At 43.0% G+C, this 20,067-nt stretch overlaps 1 protein-coding gene across 4 annotated transcripts in view; it reads right to left on the reverse strand.

The window, feature by feature from the left end:
* Nucleotides 1-1,238: 1,238 nt before the first annotated feature.
* USP48 (ubiquitin specific peptidase 48) overlaps nt 1,239-20,067 on the reverse strand; it is an 89,370-nt gene continuing 70,541 nt past the window's right edge. For all 4 annotated transcript variants that reach the window (XM_007083823.2, XM_042993895.1, XM_042993894.1 and 1 more), the window contains 6 exons: nt 16,998-17,102; nt 11,680-11,835; nt 6,753-6,878; nt 5,324-5,372; nt 2,852-2,878; nt 1,239-1,781 (listed from right to left, as the gene is read on the reverse strand). In XM_007083823.2, coding sequence (XP_007083885.2) covers nt 1,759-1,781; nt 2,852-2,878; nt 5,324-5,372; nt 6,753-6,878; nt 11,680-11,835; nt 16,998-17,102 — 486 coding nt within the window. In that variant the 3' untranslated portion in view covers nt 1,239-1,758. The remainder of the gene's footprint in view (nt 1,782-2,851; nt 2,879-5,323; nt 5,373-6,752; nt 6,879-11,679; nt 11,836-16,997; nt 17,103-20,067) is intronic.

The following is a 20,067-nucleotide window of genomic DNA, read 5'->3' on the forward strand; positions in this document are numbered from 1 at the left end:
GAGCCACAGACATATTTGTCAGTCCCTAGAAAGAACCTTTTCCGGCCGAGTGGCTTCTTTGTAGGAAAAGGGAAGCTGGCCCATTGGGCACCAAGGGAACTTGTTGACAAGTCTTTACCTTGGGAAAGAATACGTTGCTCTGTGTATTAATACACTGATGCTCCAGCTTCCCTTTTGGAGTGAAATAAAAGACTGGGATCTAAAACCCAATTAGCTACCCATGATCTCAACCCCCGAGTCCCGCCCCTGTGCTGACAGAGCTCAACGCGGGGACGTCTGGTTCCTAGGATGGCTTTCAAGGGTCCTGTGCGGAGCTCTCACTCTCCCACACGGGCTCGTTAAATGCCCCCGCCTCCTCAGGGGGCACAGACTGGAGACATAGCAAACGGGAAAAATAAGAAGTTATAATTTGACCAAAGAGCCATATTATTCTGATAAAAAGAGCTATTCAAAAGGGCTCTGCCAAGGTTGCTGGTCCTCAAATTGAAACCTGCCTCCCTCATCCATTATCTGAGTTTAAATTTTTGTGCGTAAAACAAAGGGGGGCGGGGTACCTGTCATGAACCGAAGCCTCGAAAAGTGTTTGCGAGAGACACGCAGGAGTCAGCATCTTGGCCCCGAACACGCACATACACAACTCAACAGAAAACAGCGAAACCAACTTGTCTTAAGTCCCATTTTAAAACCCCTCAATATTCTTAAGAATGTTGTTTTGGTTATGAGTTAATAACAGTAATCCGGAAATGGATGAAACGACACATCCCATCCATATGTTTTTTTTGTCTTATTTAAACAAAATGATCTAAATGCCCTTTCTGGGCATTTCAGGAAGAATGCTTTCAAAAAGAGAAGCGAGATCCAAGAAACAAACAGTAGACTTGGAGAACGGAAAGAACACATGTCTATAAAAACCTTGCGTTATCCAAATGGTACTTTACTCTTCTGGTAGGGTGTGGTCAGAGTTTTCTAAAGTGCAAGATGTACTTGATTTCCCAAATTCTGAACGACGGCAAGATTGGAGGAAGGTGCTGTCACAGGTAACAAACATTTGCCATCCTTTCTGTGTGCACGAAAGCCAGGGCACTGAAGCCAAAACTGAGACCCGATCCCTCGCTCACTGCAGGAGACACGGAGGTGCCTCCTCCTTGACCCGACACTAGGAGAGACCAGGGGGCAGCGGGTAGTGTGGGAGCCGACACAGAGGAGGATAATCTGAAGACACTTTTCCACAATTAAGGCAAGTTTCTTCACTTTCATGCTTTATTCAAAGTAAAATATGAATCAAAGACAGGTATTGGTAAGCAGGTTATGTCTCTAAAGAATTACTTTTTAGTTCAGAGCAGAATGTTGTCCCATCTACTGTGATACAAATCCTTTATGGACCAATGCATCTGGTATGAAGTGCGAGCAGGGAAATATAACAGAACTTTATTCCCTCCCGTGACTATAAATCTCATATGTAAACATGATTTACTGTTACTGCTACTAAACCGGTTCCGTCTTTACTTGCCCCGCCCGCCACCCTCTCTTAAATATAAAATTTGAAACATTTCCTTCAAGTCTGATGTCCGTCAGTGCAATCTGCTTTATTTGACATAAGGCATTTGGGACAGTCACTTCAGAATAGTTCTCTGCCTTTTGGAAGAGTCACAGAATGGTTTAATTCTTAAATCCATCTTTTCGTTAATGCCCTAACATATGTCAAACGTCTCTCTTCCCTTCTGGTCATTTCTCAGAAGTCAGCAAGTGTCCAAAAGATTAATGTCCAAGTAGACCAGTACCTGGGAAAAGAAACACATGTGGAGGTAGAGCTGTGAACTGAAAATGAAGAACGCATCATCACCAGGGAATATCCAATTTAATGAGTGAGCACAGCAGCCCCTGGATGGTGAAGGGTAAGAACAGAGCAGCAGACTCCAGGCTTTCCGCTAAACCACGTTTCAGTTGAAAGCCATGTGTTTCCTACGCGGTATCTTCGCACAAGTTAATCACATTTTATTGATGCTTTCATTTGATGGCCATTTCTCATAAAGACATTTTTTGCTTTGTTTTGTTTTGACCACTTCTTTGTGTAGTAACGTGTAGACAACAAAGCTGCATTGACAGAAAGGCTTTACTAAGGCCAGTAGCTTTGCTCACTTATTTGTTTCGGCAAAGGACCCCTGGTGTTTGATTAAACTCACTCCGAGGCAAAAAAAAAAAAAAAAAAAAAAAAAAAAAAATCACAAGCTGCCACAGACCTCTGGAGTAGGCCAAAAGGAATCAGAAGGGCAAAGGCTCAATCTGTAAATATCAAAGATCTGTATTTGATGAATTAATAAATACTATCGGTATATACACAACTAACAGTGGCCATGATGTGACAAGACACCGCTGTGTCTCCATCCAAAGTCGTAATCCAAGAAATGCCTGAATTCTAAATGGATGAATGAAACCTTTTCACTGAACTGGATAGAATTCAGCAAATTCCTTCCCTCTAATTCTCATCAGTCACACACGAAATGTTTTGCTCCAAGGTGGGACTGAGAGGAGGAACGGGGAAAGGTAAATATAAATGCCGTCAGCTAACCGTTACCCCAACCTCCCCACCCACCTGCCCCTCCAAATGAGAAAGAGAAAGCAAAATGGACATCTGGCACTACAGACTTTGAACACACAGGCCGTAGCTGAGGCCTGAGTGCTGAAAAAGATAATGAAGAAGCCCGAATAAAAAATGCATTTAACTAAAATTAATTTCAGTCATGAGACTATATTGGATTAAATTTTAAAATCAAATTACAGCCTTCGCTTTAAGAGAAAATTACAGTAGGACTCTGACATTCATGAACAAAACATGACAAATGTAACTTACCTTTAAACCCTTCTTCTGGCATACACACTAGAAAAAAAGAAAGAGAGAAAAAAGAATTCCAAAATGAAAACACGGTCGTGACAGACAAGAATGCCTAAATTACTGCAATGCCTAAAGACAAAAAAAAGTTTATAAATAACTTTTAATTACTTTACTCACCCATAATGATTACCTTTGAAATTTTGGGTGAGAATAATCAGATGATGATCTTTCTCTTTGTTTTTACTTTTATCAAAGCAACACACAAGTCAAATACAGTAGAACAATGGCTGCAGCTAGAGCCAAGTTTTGCAGGACTCCAGGGGGGGCCTGGAGAAAACCGTGGGACAGATGCCCTTGGAGAGATGCTGTGTCTCTCTCACCTTCCCTCCATTCCCACACTCGAGAAGCAACCACTTCAGACTCATGTAGCCTTTTCTCCTGGTCTCTATTTCCAGATGATAGGCTGATTCGGTTGACCCGTAAACAACTAGTGGTTAGGGGCACTGACCCACAGCATGACTGAAAATCTACACAGAGCTCTGCACTCTCCCCAAAACTTAACTACTAACGGCTTTCTGTTGATAGCTTCACCCAAAACAGTCACTCGACACATATTTTGTATGTTATATGCATTATATACTGCATTCTTACAATCAAGTAAGCTAGAGAAAAAACATTAAGAAAATCATAAAGCAGAGAAAATACATTTATGGTGCCGCACATACACTTGTTTAAAAATGCCCATGTGGGAGTGGACCTGGCAGTTCAGACCCATGTTGTTCAAGGTCAACTGTATTATTATTTCGTAACATTAGATAAATAATATATAACAACTTCCTCAATGAACACTAAAGATTTAGTTGGTCTACCACCTGCCCCCTAACCCATGTCCCCTCCTGACAGTGGTATTTTTTGTTGTGAAGCCAGTCAGTGTCCAGTGTTTACATCACCTTTCACTCCAGTAACAAGTGCTCACGGTTGAATCCCTCAGTGCACCTTGGTCATACTTCCTGTCTGGTATGACTTTACCTTTCTGGGGGTGGTAACTGCTGCATACAGACGCTGGAAGACCTGTAAACCTCAAGACAGCCCTCCGTCACTTCCACTCTTCCCCGTGGACACGCTCTGCCGGAGCTGTGTTCCCTGCTCCGATCTGGACTGGGGGGTGCTCGCCGCTGACCGCAGGGCTTCTCTTCTGGGGTTTCCCGTCTTCTAGGGCTGTCTTCCTCTGTTGGATCCCTAGATTTTGGTTCCACCACCGACTTCGTTCTTGACTTGCACTCTTGTTTACGAAGAGCACACCCGTCCACAGTGTATTGGCAAACGATATTTGAGAGAGAAATATTTGGGGGCCTCAAACGCGAGGGAAGAACAAAATCTGTCTAGTTGTGGAATTCTGGATCAGAACTCACTTTTCCTCAGAATCCTGTGGGCACAGCTCCATCCACTGGCCTTTATGACTCTTTATTCTATGAAGGGGATTTGTTTTCCTCCCGTATCTCTGGATGCTTTTAGATTCACGAGTCCCTAGAATTTCACTTACTGCATCGGATCCTTGGTACGATCATTCTATATTTTCATGAAACCCTTTCTGTCCTCTTAACGTTTCTCTTATATAGTCCCTAGCTATGTGGTCTCTCTGTATTATTTATAGTTAATTTTTGAGCTTTCTTCTGCTTCCTGCATGGACTGCTTCATTTAGCTTCCTTTCTTGAGGCTCTTCATGGACACCGTTTCGTCCCAGACCCTCACTCTTCCACTGTCTGGTCTGGAGGTGCCCATTTATCCCTAGTGAAGTATGAGGACTGGTCAGTGGACACTGGTGGGCCTCACTGAAGGGTTACTGGGAGATGAAGCACTTAAAAAAAATACCTATCTGTAGGTGATTTTTTGAATTGGCCAGTGTCCCCCGAGTGCGATTTAGCTCATCGCTCCTGTGTGGGAGGCAGAGGCAGCTGCCAGCATCTGAACAAAGACAGGGGTGTTCTCCCTGTCTGCTATGTAACAGCCTCATTCTCGCCTTCAAAGAGCTGAGAAACACATCCTCGTTGCTCACGTGACGTCCCGGCGGGGAAGGCTCCAGAGGAGGGGCTTGCGCTGTCTTACTGCTTCTTACATAGTTTCCTCTTCTCAGGCTCTGACCTCACTCCCACTGTCGAAGTGCCTGGGGTCTCCTGTGCATCTGTCTGAGGCTCTACAATCAGAATTAACTTTGCTTCTGGTTGACCTTTTCTATTGCCAGGCTTACCCGTGTTTCAGTTTCCTCAGCTCAGCTAAATCATTACTACTCTGTTCTCAGCTTTCCATTTGCCCAATTTTTGCACACGCCCTTCTCTATGATCTTCCGGGAGAAAGAACGTAAGATTCCACCCTAACAACACGTAAAACTTTTTCAAAGTGAAAAGTAAAAGCAGTGTAGATGGAAACTTCACCAGGTGCAATTACCTCTCCTTCTAGCAACTTAAATTCCTAAAACAAACGTGTCTTTACCTTGCATGACATCATCCATTGCAGCATAATCTGCAATCGGTTCATCGGCCTAGAAAAACCAACGAAGACAAGTGAAAACCAGGGCAGATCCTCACCACAGGGAAGGCGGGTCCACGTGTCGACCGGTGTTTTGCTACAGGACACAGATACAAGCGCTGTCCGGTAGAGAGGCGGCCGTGTCCAGGACTAACAAAGGATGTCCCCGCCTCCGACGATGGGTCTACACTCATCACTCCCAAACCATACATTATATGTGACACTGGTTAACTGCTCTTAAAAACACCTTCTCATGTGGAAATCTATTCCCCTGCGGTTACTAAGCACAAAATGAATGAATGTGAGTTAGGATGCCAGTGGTGATGGTGACAGGGAGCTGGTGGAAACCAGGTCAGACTGGTCCTCCAAAAAATAAGTTAGCTGAGAAAGACATTTTTGTTCCTCCTCGGCAGCAGGAAGAAATCACCCATTCCCCTTTCAGGACAGAAGCCAGCCCTGAGGCTGATGGCTAGCACAGACTCTAGCTGATCGTCCAAGGTACAAGTCCTCTGATAAGATGGGCCATTTCAAGGGTTTTAGACCTAGGGTCCTTAAGGGCTCGGCAATTCTAGGTTTTCAGAATAATTCCACAGAACCTACGGTTGAAAGAAAAGCAAAAAGGAAACAGGGAATGGGCAGGCGGTAGGAGTGCGTGGAGCAGTGGGTATCATGGGCCTCCTCCTTCATTTCCAGGGCCCAACTGTATCTCACCAGGACTGAGGCTCCAGATACAAGCATGTATCTCACAGTTCAAAATAGTGAACAAATACAAATACTCTACCGGGTGACGCAGTGGTTGTTTGCCACAGTGGGGATGATTCTGGCCACTGAGAAACCAAAGAGGCAAAGGCAAAGGACAAAACCCACCCCTTAGAGGAGGGTAAGGACAGAACTGGGCTAATGAGGCAGTTCAAGGACTCTTCAGGACCCTGCCTTTGCAAAACACTTTCCACCTCTCCTATCTACTGTACCTGAAGCCAATTTCCATGCCCTGGACAAAAATCCCAAGTCAACCAGAAGCATTTAGACCATCGTGGCCGAGCCTCACGTGTTACATTTGCTTCCCTGCTTGAGTGGCTGGTACTTTTGAGCCAAGAGGAAATGAGGGGATGGTTTAATACAAGTATGGTTAAGTAATTCTGCTGATCCAGAAGTCTGGGTGGAGGCTTAAATCTATATTATTTTTAACAAAAATGATGAAAACCCCACAAGAACCAGCGATGTTCTGATCTCCACTCAGTCTTGTGCAGCTGAGCCAGAGTGGGAGCGTCTGGAGGCCAGTCGCTTACTGGCACAGCCTCCCGAGGACCAGAGGCGATCTTAACCACTGTCGCTTGTGGGGACAGGTCATCAAAGTTTTCTAGAATTCCTTACGTAAGGAGCCGTTACCTACCTTTAACAAAATCACAGATTCGGGAATGACGCCAAGGGTGCCGAGGGTGGCACAGTCATCACTTAAAATCTTTCCATCAATTGACAGATTCTGGTCAAAAGGAGCAACTGAAAACGCGTGCATGATCTGTGCCAATATAAAAGAAAGCGTATATGAGGCAAATAATACTGAGACTTACACCCTACTGGAATAAATGAATACATGGATACTTTAAACAAACAAACAAACAAACAAACAAACAAACAAACAAACAAACAAAAGTCCTCAGAGTACAAAAGCTATTACTCCTTGCAATCAGCCCACGGGCTCCACTCCTACGAAGACTAGAGTCCTAGCCTATCTGAGAACATCCTTAGGAAGCCTGGTAGAGAACAATTATACCCACGGACGCTTTTGTTCTGCGCATTGCTGCCTCCCCGAAGGAGGGGGCGTGGGGAAATCAAAGGAGCAGGTGGACCAGGCTGGTAGCTCCTCTGGTTTTAAGGCCTCAGCCAGGACGTGACAGTCACTCTCCTCATGCCCAGGTCACACGTCCTTTTAACAGTCAAGTCAAAATTCTTTCCTAAGACCATCTTTAAATTAACCAGCAGGCCATCTGGATTCTTCCTTCTGTCCTAATTTCTTTAGCAAGCCTGGACTACATAATTCACCCTTGGGACTGCTGTATATTCTTAGATAGTCTTGCCTCTAGGAACCAAAATATGAATTTCTTAAGGGAAAGGACCCCTTCATAATTCTAGCCAATTATTAAAAAATTAAGTACATTCAGAGGCCCCTGGATGGCTCAGTTGGTTGAATGTCTGAGTCTTGATTTCAGCTCAGGTCATGATAACCAGGGTTGTGAGATGAAGCCCCACATCAGGCTCTGTGCAGAGTGTGGAGCCTGCTTGGGATTCTCCCCCCATGCCCTGTGTGCATCCCCAACTTTCGCTCTAAAATTAAAAAAAAAAAAAAAATTAAAACATTAAATAAATTCAGAAAGACTACTATGCATAATACTTAAGCATTTTTTCAAATTCACAAAAATGTCTTCTTTTTTTTATCATTTCTGGGTAGTAATTACCAGTGGGCAGGTAAGAAGTTTTGGCCTTGGACAGGAGCACATGGGCACCTTCAATGATATGTTCTAATTTGTAACTTGGAGGGTGCATTCAAGAGTATTCATTTTATTATGCTTCGCAGCTTACTTACATACGCAAGTGAATGTTTTATTATATGTATGTTTATTACCAATATCAACGATGGTAAGGGAAAACCATCCTAACCTTTATATGCACGCTACTCTACTCTCTGAATCTGGAAAGATGAAGAAGCCCTGAGACAATCGTGTGTATAATAGGGCCCAAGAGCATTCCAAGACAAGAAAACTGTGACTGGAAAAGTGATTTTAATTATGGCATACAGAAAATTAGGAACAAGGATAACAACACGGGCCTCCTCCATGTTAGGCCTGAATCTTAACTGGACTTCTCAAAAGGACACAAGCTTCTGAGAAACAGGTGGCTGTGGGGTGCCTGAGTGGCTCAGTCGGTTAAGCATCCAACTCTTGACTTAGGCTCAGGTCACGGTCTCATGGTTGGTCAGTTTGAGCCCCGTGTCGGGCTCTGCATTGCCAACGTGGAGCCTGCTTGGGCTTCTTTCTGTCTCCCTCTCTCTCCCTCAAAATAAACAAAAAAAAGACAACACAGATGGTTCTGTGGCTAACATGCACTGACATCATCAATCAACTGCCTTTAAATCAATAAGCCTATTTCTTGTAAGAAGTACTAATAGGTCACTTCTACCGAAGCCAGCCCAGCACACAGGAATCAGGCAGAGGTAACCAGGTTACCAAAGAGGAATCGGGAGGAAGAAAGCAGAGTTACAATGGAGGTGTCCATTACGAACTTAATGTGGGCAACATTACAGCTGCTCGACTGTAGGAACGCCTGCTGGTATCCCAGAATACTGAGCGTCTTTGCACCAGCCCCGTGAGGTTGGACAAAGCAAACACATCCAGACACGAGCACCCTCACTGAGGGGTGGATGCTCAGGACTTTATGTATTGAGCACATGGCCAAGGACACTTAACAACGAATGAAGCTTTTATTAAGAAGCCACCATGAGTCAAATGCTTCGTTCAGTGCGGGAAATAACAAACATTGAGTGAGGAACCCCACATGGGAGGCGTTCAGAGAGTGAGGGCAGAACATGGCAGGGCTGGTGGCAGAAGGTACATGTCAGATCTGGGGAGCATGGAGGACAAGAAGAGTCGGTTCTACAGCTGGAGGCCAAGGCAGGTTTGTAGGAGAGGTGCCATGAAAGATGAGCAAGTGTTTGCTAGTGAAAAGAGCACACTCTACTTCAGAAGAAGGGAATAAGCCAATCAAGGGCACGGAGGCCTTTGGCACAATAATGCACAAGCCGTAAAAATGCCTGAGTATAATTTAATAGTATATAGGTGCAGGATGCCTGGGTAGCTCGGTGGCTCAGGCGTCTCAGCTCAGGTCATGATCTCGCAGCTCTTGAGTTTGAGCCCTGCGTCAGGCTCTGTGCTGACAGCTCAGAGCCCGGAGCCTGCTTTGGATTCTGTGTCTCCATCTCTCTCTCTGCCCCTTCCCTATTTGTGCTGTCTCTCAAAAATGAATAAACATTAAAATATAACATATATTACATAGGTGCAGCATCCCTAATCTATGGAGCATACGAGGAACAACCATATGCTGTCCTAAGGGGAACAAACCCTGTCCTAAGGGGAAGCCACCCTGCGCTACTTGCTACGACGCAAGGGTGTGTAGCCTAAAGGAAACGCAGGGGCGATGGCTTCACCTGGCAGCCATCCATCCTCGGCACCACCGTTTCCTCCTTACTAAGGCAGGCAGCGCGACTGCTCAAAACGTGTCTGCGGGAAAATGAAATGATACAATCGAACACCAAACATCTTCTGCAAAGGGAGATGAACCGACTGTAATTCCATTTACTTTACGGTATCAGAGGTGGCTGAATTAATCATCAGGCAAGACAAACTTCTTAAGGTTTTAAGCAACACTAAATGCGGATGTCTAGAATAAAACATTTACAATTTTACAAATGATGCCATCCTATTAACTTGGAAATGTACTCTCTCCATGAGGAAAGGCTCCATCAAACGTAAAAGAGGCATTACATACTTTAAAAACAAAACAAAACGCCCACCACCACTAACTGAGGGCCACACTCGTGCCCACCACAAACCCCAGTGCTGGCCAGGCTGCCAGGCAAAAGGTCACATCTAGTGGAGGCTTTCAAAGCTACCACCACTGAGCAGCAAGGGGAAATTACATTTCACTGCCCTTTCCTTTGACTCTGGATCACGGCGGCTTCAAAGCCCGGGTGGGGGAGGAAGGACACTGCAAAGGACCCACCGGAGAAGAGCACGTTGGGGGTTTCATCTGAACCGCTGGTGGCTTCTAACAGCTCCTCCGTGCAGGTAACATGTTCCTAAACAGAGGTTATTTCTGCTGACTTTTGATTTGTTCTTCAAAAATGGTAGTCCATAATAAAAGCAGCACAGGCTTTTTAAATGTCTTTATCCACAGGGGCTCTTTTTGTAATTTAAAGGTTTTGAATGTTCGAGGTTTACCACTGACAGGCAAAAAGCCGGTGACAGAAACAGGCTTTCTCAGATGTAAAAGGTACAATAACAGAGTAAAGATATTATGCCAACACGTTTATTTTCAGAGCCATGGGTTCAACTAAGGGAAATACTGTTCCCAGGACAATCTGGAACATATAACACCCTCAAAGGAAGCCTGTATTTTTGCCTCAATTACAATGATAAATATCAGCAGCAAGAAAAAACGCAGAACCAGTAAACTATGCCACATGAAAGCAGCAAAGAGGGAAATTTGGTCGACTTTCTGGATATATATCAGTGTCTGAAACCGATTAGGGGCCAGATTTCTTTTTTTTTCTTTTTTTTCACGGGCATCTTGAACTTATCAGAGCCTCTTGCCTAGATTTTGGGACATACCACTCATTTACAGTATTTTAGTATTGATACGAAGAAATAACAAAATCATCTAGGATTTTCAAAATGCCTACACAGCATTCACTCAACAATGCTTGCTTTTGGGAGGGGGGCACGAGGGAGTGAGACGGAGACGAAAACAATCTAAAACAAATCTTTAAAAACCCATTTGGAAAACATCACTCTATAAAGAGAGGTAACTTTAAAATTCTATCAAGTAGACTTATCTGACACCAAAAATATTGTGGTAAAAAAGTTCCAGGCTCACCCAAGTGAATAAACGATGCAGTAGCTGCCTTTTATTTCCCCTTAAGTTTCACAGCAGATCCTGGTAACTGGCTCAAATACTTATCAAGTGGTCAAAGGAAAACATACAGCACAGTAAAGTGAGGGAACAATTACCCCTGAACAACCTCCGCGTTCAGCACATTACAGGGCTCTCAGTGTTTCCCATAAGCTACTCAGAACTTGCCCACGGTTTCAGAATCCAAACCACTTTCACCTTCACAGAAAGAAAGATTCTTGGGTATTTTGTGTGGCTTCTTAAAAATTTTAACTTATTTTTAAGTAATCTCTACGCCCAACACGGGGGCTTGAACTCATGGCCCGAGATCAAGAGTTACCATGTTCCACCAACTGAGCGAGCCAGGTGCACCAGATCTCGGCTATTTTGAAACCTTTTTTTTTTTTTTTTCAAACCTCGGCTATTTTGAAAACTTTTTAAAAGAGTTATTTCAATTTATTGAAATTTATTATTCAATTTATTGAATATATTATTCAATTATTCAATTTATTCAGGCGTTATTCTGAAATCAAAAGAAAATCAACGGATTAATACCAGGAGGATCGACCCTGAAAGAAAACAGAGACATACATAAACACAGGGCAAAGCAGGAACGCAGGAAGGTCCCTTCTAAACCAACCTTGTATTTTCCTCACCTGAATTTTCAATTCTTTTAGTGTCTGATTAGCAGAAACAAGAAGTGCTTTCTCACCACGGACTTTTCTATGTCGCATACTGCGCCGAATGACTTGCTTTTGATAGGCTATGTAATTCTGATGGGTTATCTTTTGCCGCTTCGTCCCTCCATTGCTCTAGAATAAAAATCCAGAACAAACAGCACTGAGATGATCCGCTCTGTGTGACCCATGCTCATAAAGTTCATCAGACAGACAAAAGCAATTTACTTACTGGTCCCTTAACCACTTGAAATTCAGTGTCAACAATGAGTAGAAACTCACCAAATCCTTACTTAGTAGGCTCACACAAAATTGGAAAAGAGGATGTGTGAGATATACCAGTAACTGCACGTAAGCGGCAGGTTTTTGTTTTTGTTTTTGTTCAAAAAGTTACAATGAGAACATTTAAAAGCAAAATGGTACGTTTGAACCTTCAATCAGAAAAACACACGTGATAAACTAAAAAACGTTAAGATTACTAAATTTAATCCAGAAACAACCTGAATCGTAATGTTTGTATTACACGATTTCTTTTGAGAAGGCGAGGAAGCTAAGTATAAACAGCTGAGAACGTTCAAAAGAAAAGACAGTATTAATAAAGACATCAACTTGGTTTGACTAAAAACGGGACACACTGTGCCTCTTGATGGGATCAAGAAAGAGCTCTGTCTGTGAAAGATCTTTGTGAAAATTTTTAGACCTGAATCTAATCAAACATTGAGAGCTGATTTCCAATGTACAAAAATTACAGAGACCAGAGAAACAAACTGAAATCAATAATGTATGGGGGCGATCAGCTGGATCAAGGATCAGGGACAATCTATACGACATTAAAGGTCAAAGAGGAAAAGAAAGGGGGTAAGGAGGTAGGACTGGCCTTCTAGCTATAATACAATGTACATACACCCTGACGGTTGCTTGGAGGAGGAAATACTATTTTACATCTTTGGGATACCTGGAAAATTCTGAGTATGGGCAATAGGACACTGCCTTACTTATATGCTGCTTTAAGTATGTATGTATTTTTAAATTTTAGAGAGAGCAAGGGAGGGTGGGGGGAGAGAGAGAAAGAGAGAAAGAGAGAGAAAGAGAGAGAAAGAGAGAGAAAGAGAGAGAAAGAGAGAGAGAGAGAAAGAGAGAGAGAGAAAGAGAGAGAAAGAGAGAGAAAGAGAGAGAGAGAAAGAGAGAGAGAGAAAGAGAGAGAGAGAAAGAGAAAGAGAGAGAAAGAGAGAGAGAGAGAAAGAGAGAGAGAGAAAGAGAGAGAGAGAGAAAGAGAGAGAGAGAGAAGAGAGAGAAAGAGAGAAAGAGAGAGAGAGAGAAAGAGAGAGAGAGAAAGAGAGAGAAAGAGAGAGAGAGAAAGAGAGAGAGAGAAAGAAAGAGAGAGAAAAGAGAGAGAGAAAGAGAGAGAGAAAGAGAGAGAGAGAAAGAGAGAGAGAGAAAGAGAGAGAAAGAGAGAGAGAGAAAGAGAGAGAAAGAGAGAGAGAGAAAGAGAGAGAGAGAGAAAGAGAAAGAGAGAGAGAGAGAGAGAGAGAGAGAGAGAATGAATATGAATCACCAATAGGCTCCATGCTCAGCATGGAGCCCGACTCAGGGCTCAATCACACAACCCTGGAATTATGGCCTGAGCTGAAATCAAGAGTCAGATGCTCAACAAACTGAGCCAACCAGGCACCCCTGATTTAAGTATTTAGGGGTGAAAACGCATGACAGATACTATTTACCGAAAGATAGTTGGGCAAAATATGCAGGCATACATACATACATACATATGGATCCAGAATTCCTAATGCGCCAGTCTTAAGAGAAAAATGATAGATAAGAGCCAAATGTCTTTCTACGACACCCCCATGAACACTTCATAAGGAGGCTAAGAGTCAACAGTCTTCTGTTAACCAGGCCAAGGAGTGAGAGGCACAAGATTCCTCAGACAGTTTTCCCCCCGCTTTAATTAAATGCGGATGAGGTAAGCCCCAGGCCCTGGCTCTGGTTTCTGCAGTTGTCACTGAGTGTTAGCTGCGCATGAGCAGAGTGGATCAGGGGCCATTATGGACACAGATGCCACACACTCATTACTAACAGAGATCCCGGGATTTACAAAGCAAATAAGAGCACTGGCTCAGAGTGACACCTGCTGGCTGGGCTCCACGCAAAGCCAGGTTTCGCTCTAGCCCCGAGGCTACAGAGATACACAGGTGGTTCTAACATTCGTTAACAAGTTATGTGGGGGACGCCTGGTTAAGTGTCTGACTTTGGCTCAGGTCAGGATCTCACGGTTCTGGGTTCAAGCCCTGCGGTGGGCTCTGTGCTGACAGTTCAGAGCCTGGAGCCTGCTTCCGATTCTGCGTCTCCTTCTGTCTCTGCCCCTCCCCTGCACACGCTCTGTGGCTCTCAAAAAAAAAAAAAATGTTTTCTAGTGTTCATTTAAGTTATGTGGCAAGTGGAGTTAAGGAAAAAGAGGAGCACCGGGACGTCTCAGTTGGCTAAGCATCTGACTCTTGATTTTGGCTCAGGTCATGGTCTCAGGGTTGCGGAGATCGAGCCCTGTGTCTGGGGCTCTGTGCTGACGGTGCGGAGGCTGCTTGGGTCTCTGTCTCTCTCTCCCTCTGCCCTCCCCTGCTCACGTGTGCACATGCTCTCTCTCAAAATAAATAAAAACACTGAAAGATAATAACTTAAAAGTTGATGAAACATTTTCCTTAATCTCATCCGCAGAAACGAAAGATGAAGGTGGACCTAAATTCTCCAAATTAGGAAGGATAAAAATATCTACAACGTATCCAATTTTACTTTAGAAATACAAAACACAACCAAATTACAAATCCCTTGGCATTAGGCTAGATATATTTTTTAATGGCTCTGATTTTAAATGGGTCCAAAAGCTTTTCCCAGAATTATTTTTTCAAAAAAAAAAAAAAAAAAAAAAAAGAATCTAAATCCAACTATGTGACAAAAACCAGCCCACTGGTTTTAGATGGCTTTCAATTACCTAAGCGATATCTGACACTGGGTGCATTATTAACCTGAACTGTAGAAAAGGTCAAAGTCAAAGGGACTGGGTTGATCTAGCTTAGAGAGGGGAAAAAAGAGGATTTGTTCCTCCCCATTAAGGACAAGTAGAGATGCATCATTTCCTATTACAGGGATTTAAAACCGTAATTACAGAAGCTATCTGTACTGAACTGTAATACATTACAAAGAAAATGTCTGAGGACCCTGAAGGTCTGGAAAAGCTTGCCATTCTTCTGGGACCATCTCCTCTTTTCAAAAGGAAGGCTACATTTTTTTGAGGGTCAAAAATATTTAAAACATTCCAGAGTATGACAATATCCAAACAAGGAGAGGGAAGACAGAAGAAAATTATAATGTATACATAAAAAAAAATTATAGCGTAAAAAGTGATGTTTCCCAGCATTCTCTGTCATATTTGTAAATACGAAATCCGCTGTCATCCACAACTAAGAAGAGTAATTCCACATCCACTCTTTAGAAAGTGCTGTGGTTACAACCACAATGAATAAAACTAGACATTCAGAAACGTTGGCTTCCCAAAATTCTAAATCACTTGAAAATGTAAAGAGATTTCGAAATTAACTCAGGCTGAAGAGCAAAGCTTGAAATAACAGAAACTAAAGACAATATGAACTTACATATCTATCTTTACAAACTAATTGACAAAGTTTATCTCTTTATTCAGAAAATGAGTCTGCGACAACAGATTTGGGAAAGAAGGAGATTCCCAACTGATTAGAAAACCACACTTCCAAGAGACAATCATTAAAACGATATAGTACTGCCAGCCAAGCAATGAAAGAAACTAGAGTCCTGAGGCTGGATCGAGATGTTCACTGCCCTCCACAAGCATGCAATTTTAATGTATCAACTAAAGTGAGCAAACAAACTAGTTTGTGGGTGTGGGATTTGCAAGATGGATTCTACGAGGCGATGGGGACATGAGAAGAGTTGATGACAAACACGGTTAGGAGTTAACCACAAAGATAGGTCTGCAAACTCCAATCAAGAGATAGTCTCAAAAGCCATCCCAAGAAACAGAAGACCTACATCGACAAAGATACGAGTAAGCACAGTGTTTACAATGTCCCGTCAAAACAAAACAAATCGGCGGCGTTCCTGTAAAATGTATGGGTCTGGCTCCTTCTGAAGCAAGGGGCCCTCTGATGTGGACCGAATGAAACACAAACTGGCCTCACAGAATGGCTAACCGAGGTGAGCAGGGTGGGACCCAAGGTCCCAGTACGGTTCTCTGACAGGTATTGACGGCATTTCAGGAGCGGGAGCAAGGAGGGGAAAATGTGGATCTCTCTCTGTGCCGGGTGGAAAACTACAAGTAACATTCCCTGCAAGAGACCAAAATTCCAGCCAACAGGGCTTTTCTGACTTTCTTATGGTGAAAATGAAGTCAAGTATCAGTGTGTCCAGATATTTCTACTCTGTTAACAGATGTAGCTGATGGAGAGTCTAACACTTGTATTCCTTTAGGGAGAAGGTTAAACATAGTTTGGCTACTCTATTTTAGCAGCAAAAAATAAACAAATAAAAATGAATATCTCAGCTGATACAACTAATTGTAATTAAGGAGAAATTCCATGAATTTAAGGTATCTGTAGAATACCCTGGAACTCAGTAGTCTTGACTTTTTGGGAAGCTGAAACTTACCTACACCTTATATCAACCATATTCCCAAGTTATTCCCCGTTCTTAATACCCTTTTCTCCAATGTCACTATGAACATGCAGAATATAAGCAGGATAGAACATTATAACAGAATACACACAAAACAGGAAACTTTAAAAGAAAAACATTAAATTCGTCACAAGGAAATAAGAAAGACTAACGCTGATCTGGTCATTTTACTAACACCTTAATTAGAAACCCAGAAATCTCTTCTATAAATTCAATTACTAAGACCATGGTTGATTTTGTTTGTAATGAGGGAAATGGAGTTAATTTTTTCATACTTAAAGATTCGATGATTAAGCAACACACCAAGATATGTGTCTTGTTTTAGTCTTCTTTTCCAGCTAACGATTTGATCATTATATCTTAGCCTGTGTTACTTAATAGCAACAAATACATTAATTCTGGAATAATGCAGTTCATGGGATTTTGAGAGAAATCAGGGCCACTACTGTGTGCCACCAAAGTGAGGAAAAGAGGGCAAAAAAGGAGGCCAAGAAACCAATGTCCCACACGGGGTACAGACATATGTCCAGGGGCAGGGAGAGGCTGCTTTCAGGAAAGCTGAAGGTAGGACAATGAAAAGCAGCTTCAACACGTACTTGATTAAAATCAGGATCTTTTTCTCCATCTGGTTTAGCTTCTTCCTTATCCTCCTCTGTTTCAGAACTACTCACATTCAGCTCCGGAACTGAATCCTTCATCACCTGAATGCAAACACAGAGAGAAAAGAAGAGAAGAGAAGAGAAGAGAAGAGAAGAGAAGAGAAGAGAAGAGAAGAGAAGGAGGGGGAGAGGGGGAGAGGGGGAGAGGGGGAGGGAGGGAGGGAGGGAGGGAGGGAGGGAGGGAGGGAGGGAGAGAGAGAGAGAGAGAGAGAGAGAGAGAGAGAGAGAGAGAGAGAGAGAGATGGTCAGAACCTTGCAGGGCAAGCCTTGGATGGTGTGGGGGCTTTATCAACAGTGGGATAACAGACCAAGCAGAGGATCAAGACTCAAGTTTCTTGTGCTCTTTTAACATGTTAGTTTGTATCCTAGGACTTACTCTCTTCTGTATAACGCGCTCATCATAAATGTAAGTAAGCAGTATCTGCAAGTTACTACTATCGGGCTTTTACAATGATGTGATTTTGCAGAAGTTCAAAGAGGCTCTAAGCTTATCCTGGACCCTAGCACAGGGACTGTCAAACCACTCAGACAATATTCCTTACAATTGAGAGAGGGAAGGATGGAAGGGCAAGTGCTCCTCTGTATTGTGAAATACTGTTGTGAAACTCCAAACAAACAATAAAGCTTTAGATAAACTGGATACCATTTTTTCTAATGTATTTGTTTTGAAAGAGACAGAGAGCATGGGGGAGGAGCAGAGAGAAAAAATCCCAAACAGATTATGCCCTGACTGCCCCAAACCCGTTAAGAGGCTGAAACTCAGGAACCGTGAGATCTTGACGTGAACCTAAGTCAGATGCTTAACCCACTGAGCCACCCAGGCGCCCCAAATGGATACTACTGTAGATACAATTGTATACAGGGACTAACAGGCACGAACCCAGAGACATTTACCCTCATTAACTTCATTTTCTCAGCAAAATGAGGAAATAAAGGCCTTAGTTCAACTTGTAAAGGAGAACCCAAGAACTAAAGAGCATAATTTGTAAATTTATCCTCCTAAAACAATGTGTTTGGTAGCTATCATCAAATAAAAAGTAGTTTCATCTTTAATTCCAGCAATCCTGCAATCAACTTAATGACATGCACAGAGATCTGGGACAGGATCTACCTAAGAGCTATCCCTAATATAATAAAAATGTTCCAAATCCAATGCACAGCAAGTTTTCACACTCCTGTTCCCAAAACACACCTCAATCTGTCTACTTCATTCTCTTAGAGATAAACGCAAGGGGCTCTAAATGGACCCTCCTTATTCCTGTTCTGCCCTTGCCCAAAGACCACGGCCATGGCAACCTTTTTAAAGCATAAATCATATCACACTATGACCTTGCTTACAACTCTCCAGTAGCTTACATCTATACCTGGAATGAAATCCCAAATCCCTGGTAGGAAGTATAAAATGTGATAGGATTTGCTCCCCTACTCCATACCACTATACATTGATAGAGGAAACCTCACTTTAGACCCATCCTGTCCACTATGGTAGTCACTGGCTGGCTACATGTGGCTCTTTAAATATAAATGTATTAAAAATTCAGTTCCACAGCCGCCACAGTCACATGTAAATAGTGGCTCCCATAGCAAACATACGGCACCGACACAGAACGTTTCTATCGCCGCAGTGATCTCTACACATGACTCACTCTGCAGCTTAAGCACATTAGGCTTACCCTCTGCCTGAAGCTCCCTTCACAGGCTGGATCTCTGTGCTCCACCAAGATGGGTTTCCCGTCCATTTCGCATCGAACACCGCCACCTCCACCTCCTGCCACTTCCCCCTTTACCCTGCTCGATTTTCTTCAAAAACACTCGTTCCTGCGTTATCTTATTAATTTGTGGGTTCTAGATCTTTTTTTAAATTGAAATGTTTGATATACAACACTATATTACTTTTATTACACTGTGAAATGTCCAAGAACGCTCGTTCCCTTTGCCATCGTATGTTTGAGATTTACTTTTTTGGCAAATTACAAATTTCCAATATAACACTGACTACGGTTACCACTACATACATTATACACTCTAGGTAGCCGTGACTTATTTCATAACCAGAGGTTTGGATCTCTTAATTCCCTTCACCCACTGCACTCCTTCTTTAACCATTTAAAAATTTTTTAAATTATTTTTATTTAATTTTTTTTAACATTCATTCATTTTTGAGAGAAAGAGAGAGACAGAGCGTGAGTGGGGTGGGGCAGAGAGAGAGAGGGAGGCACAGAATCCCAAGCAGGCTTCAGCCCACCCCCACCCCAAGCTGTCCACACAGAGCATGACAGGGGGCTCGAACTCACAAACCATGATGCTTAACTGACTGAGCCACCCATGTGCTCCTTCACCCATTTTTTTTTTTTTAAATTTACGGATTTATCATTTTGAGAGAAGAGGGCAAGAGCACAAGTGGGGGGGGGAGGGGGAGAGAGAGGGAGAGAGAGAGAGAGGGAGAGAGAGAGAGAGGGAGAGAGAGGGAGAGGGAGAGAGAGGGAGGGGGAGAGAGAGAGGGAGGGGGAGAGAGAGGGAGGGAGAGACAGGGAGAGAGGGAGAGAATCCCAAGCAGGCTTCATGCTGTCAGCCCAGAGCCTGAAGCAGGGCTCAAACCCGGAGACCATGATCTGAGCCGAAGTCAAGAGGCAGACGCTTAACTGACTAAGCCACCCAGGAGACCCAAGGTAATTGTAGTTTTGTAATATAGATTGAAATCACAAAGAGGGCTGCCTCCAGCTTTTTTCTTTCTCAAGATTGCTTGGGCTATTGAAAATGTTCTGCGGTTCCATACAAATTTTAGGATTGCTTGGTTTTTACTTCTGGGAAAAATGCCATTTCAATTTTGATAGGGGTTCCGCTCAACCTGTAGATGGCTTTGAGTAATGTCGTTATTTTGACGATACTAATTGTTCCAATTCATTACCAAGGAATAGCCTTCATTTTGTGTCTTCTTCAACTTCATCAATCTTACAGTTTTCAGTGCACAGATCATTTACCCAATTGGTTAAATTTACTTCTATTT

The sequence above is a fragment of the Panthera tigris genome, chromosome C1 (assembly GCF_018350195.1).
Source record: "Panthera tigris isolate Pti1 chromosome C1, P.tigris_Pti1_mat1.1, whole genome shotgun sequence".
Lineage (NCBI taxonomy): Eukaryota > Metazoa > Chordata > Mammalia > Carnivora > Felidae > Panthera > Panthera tigris.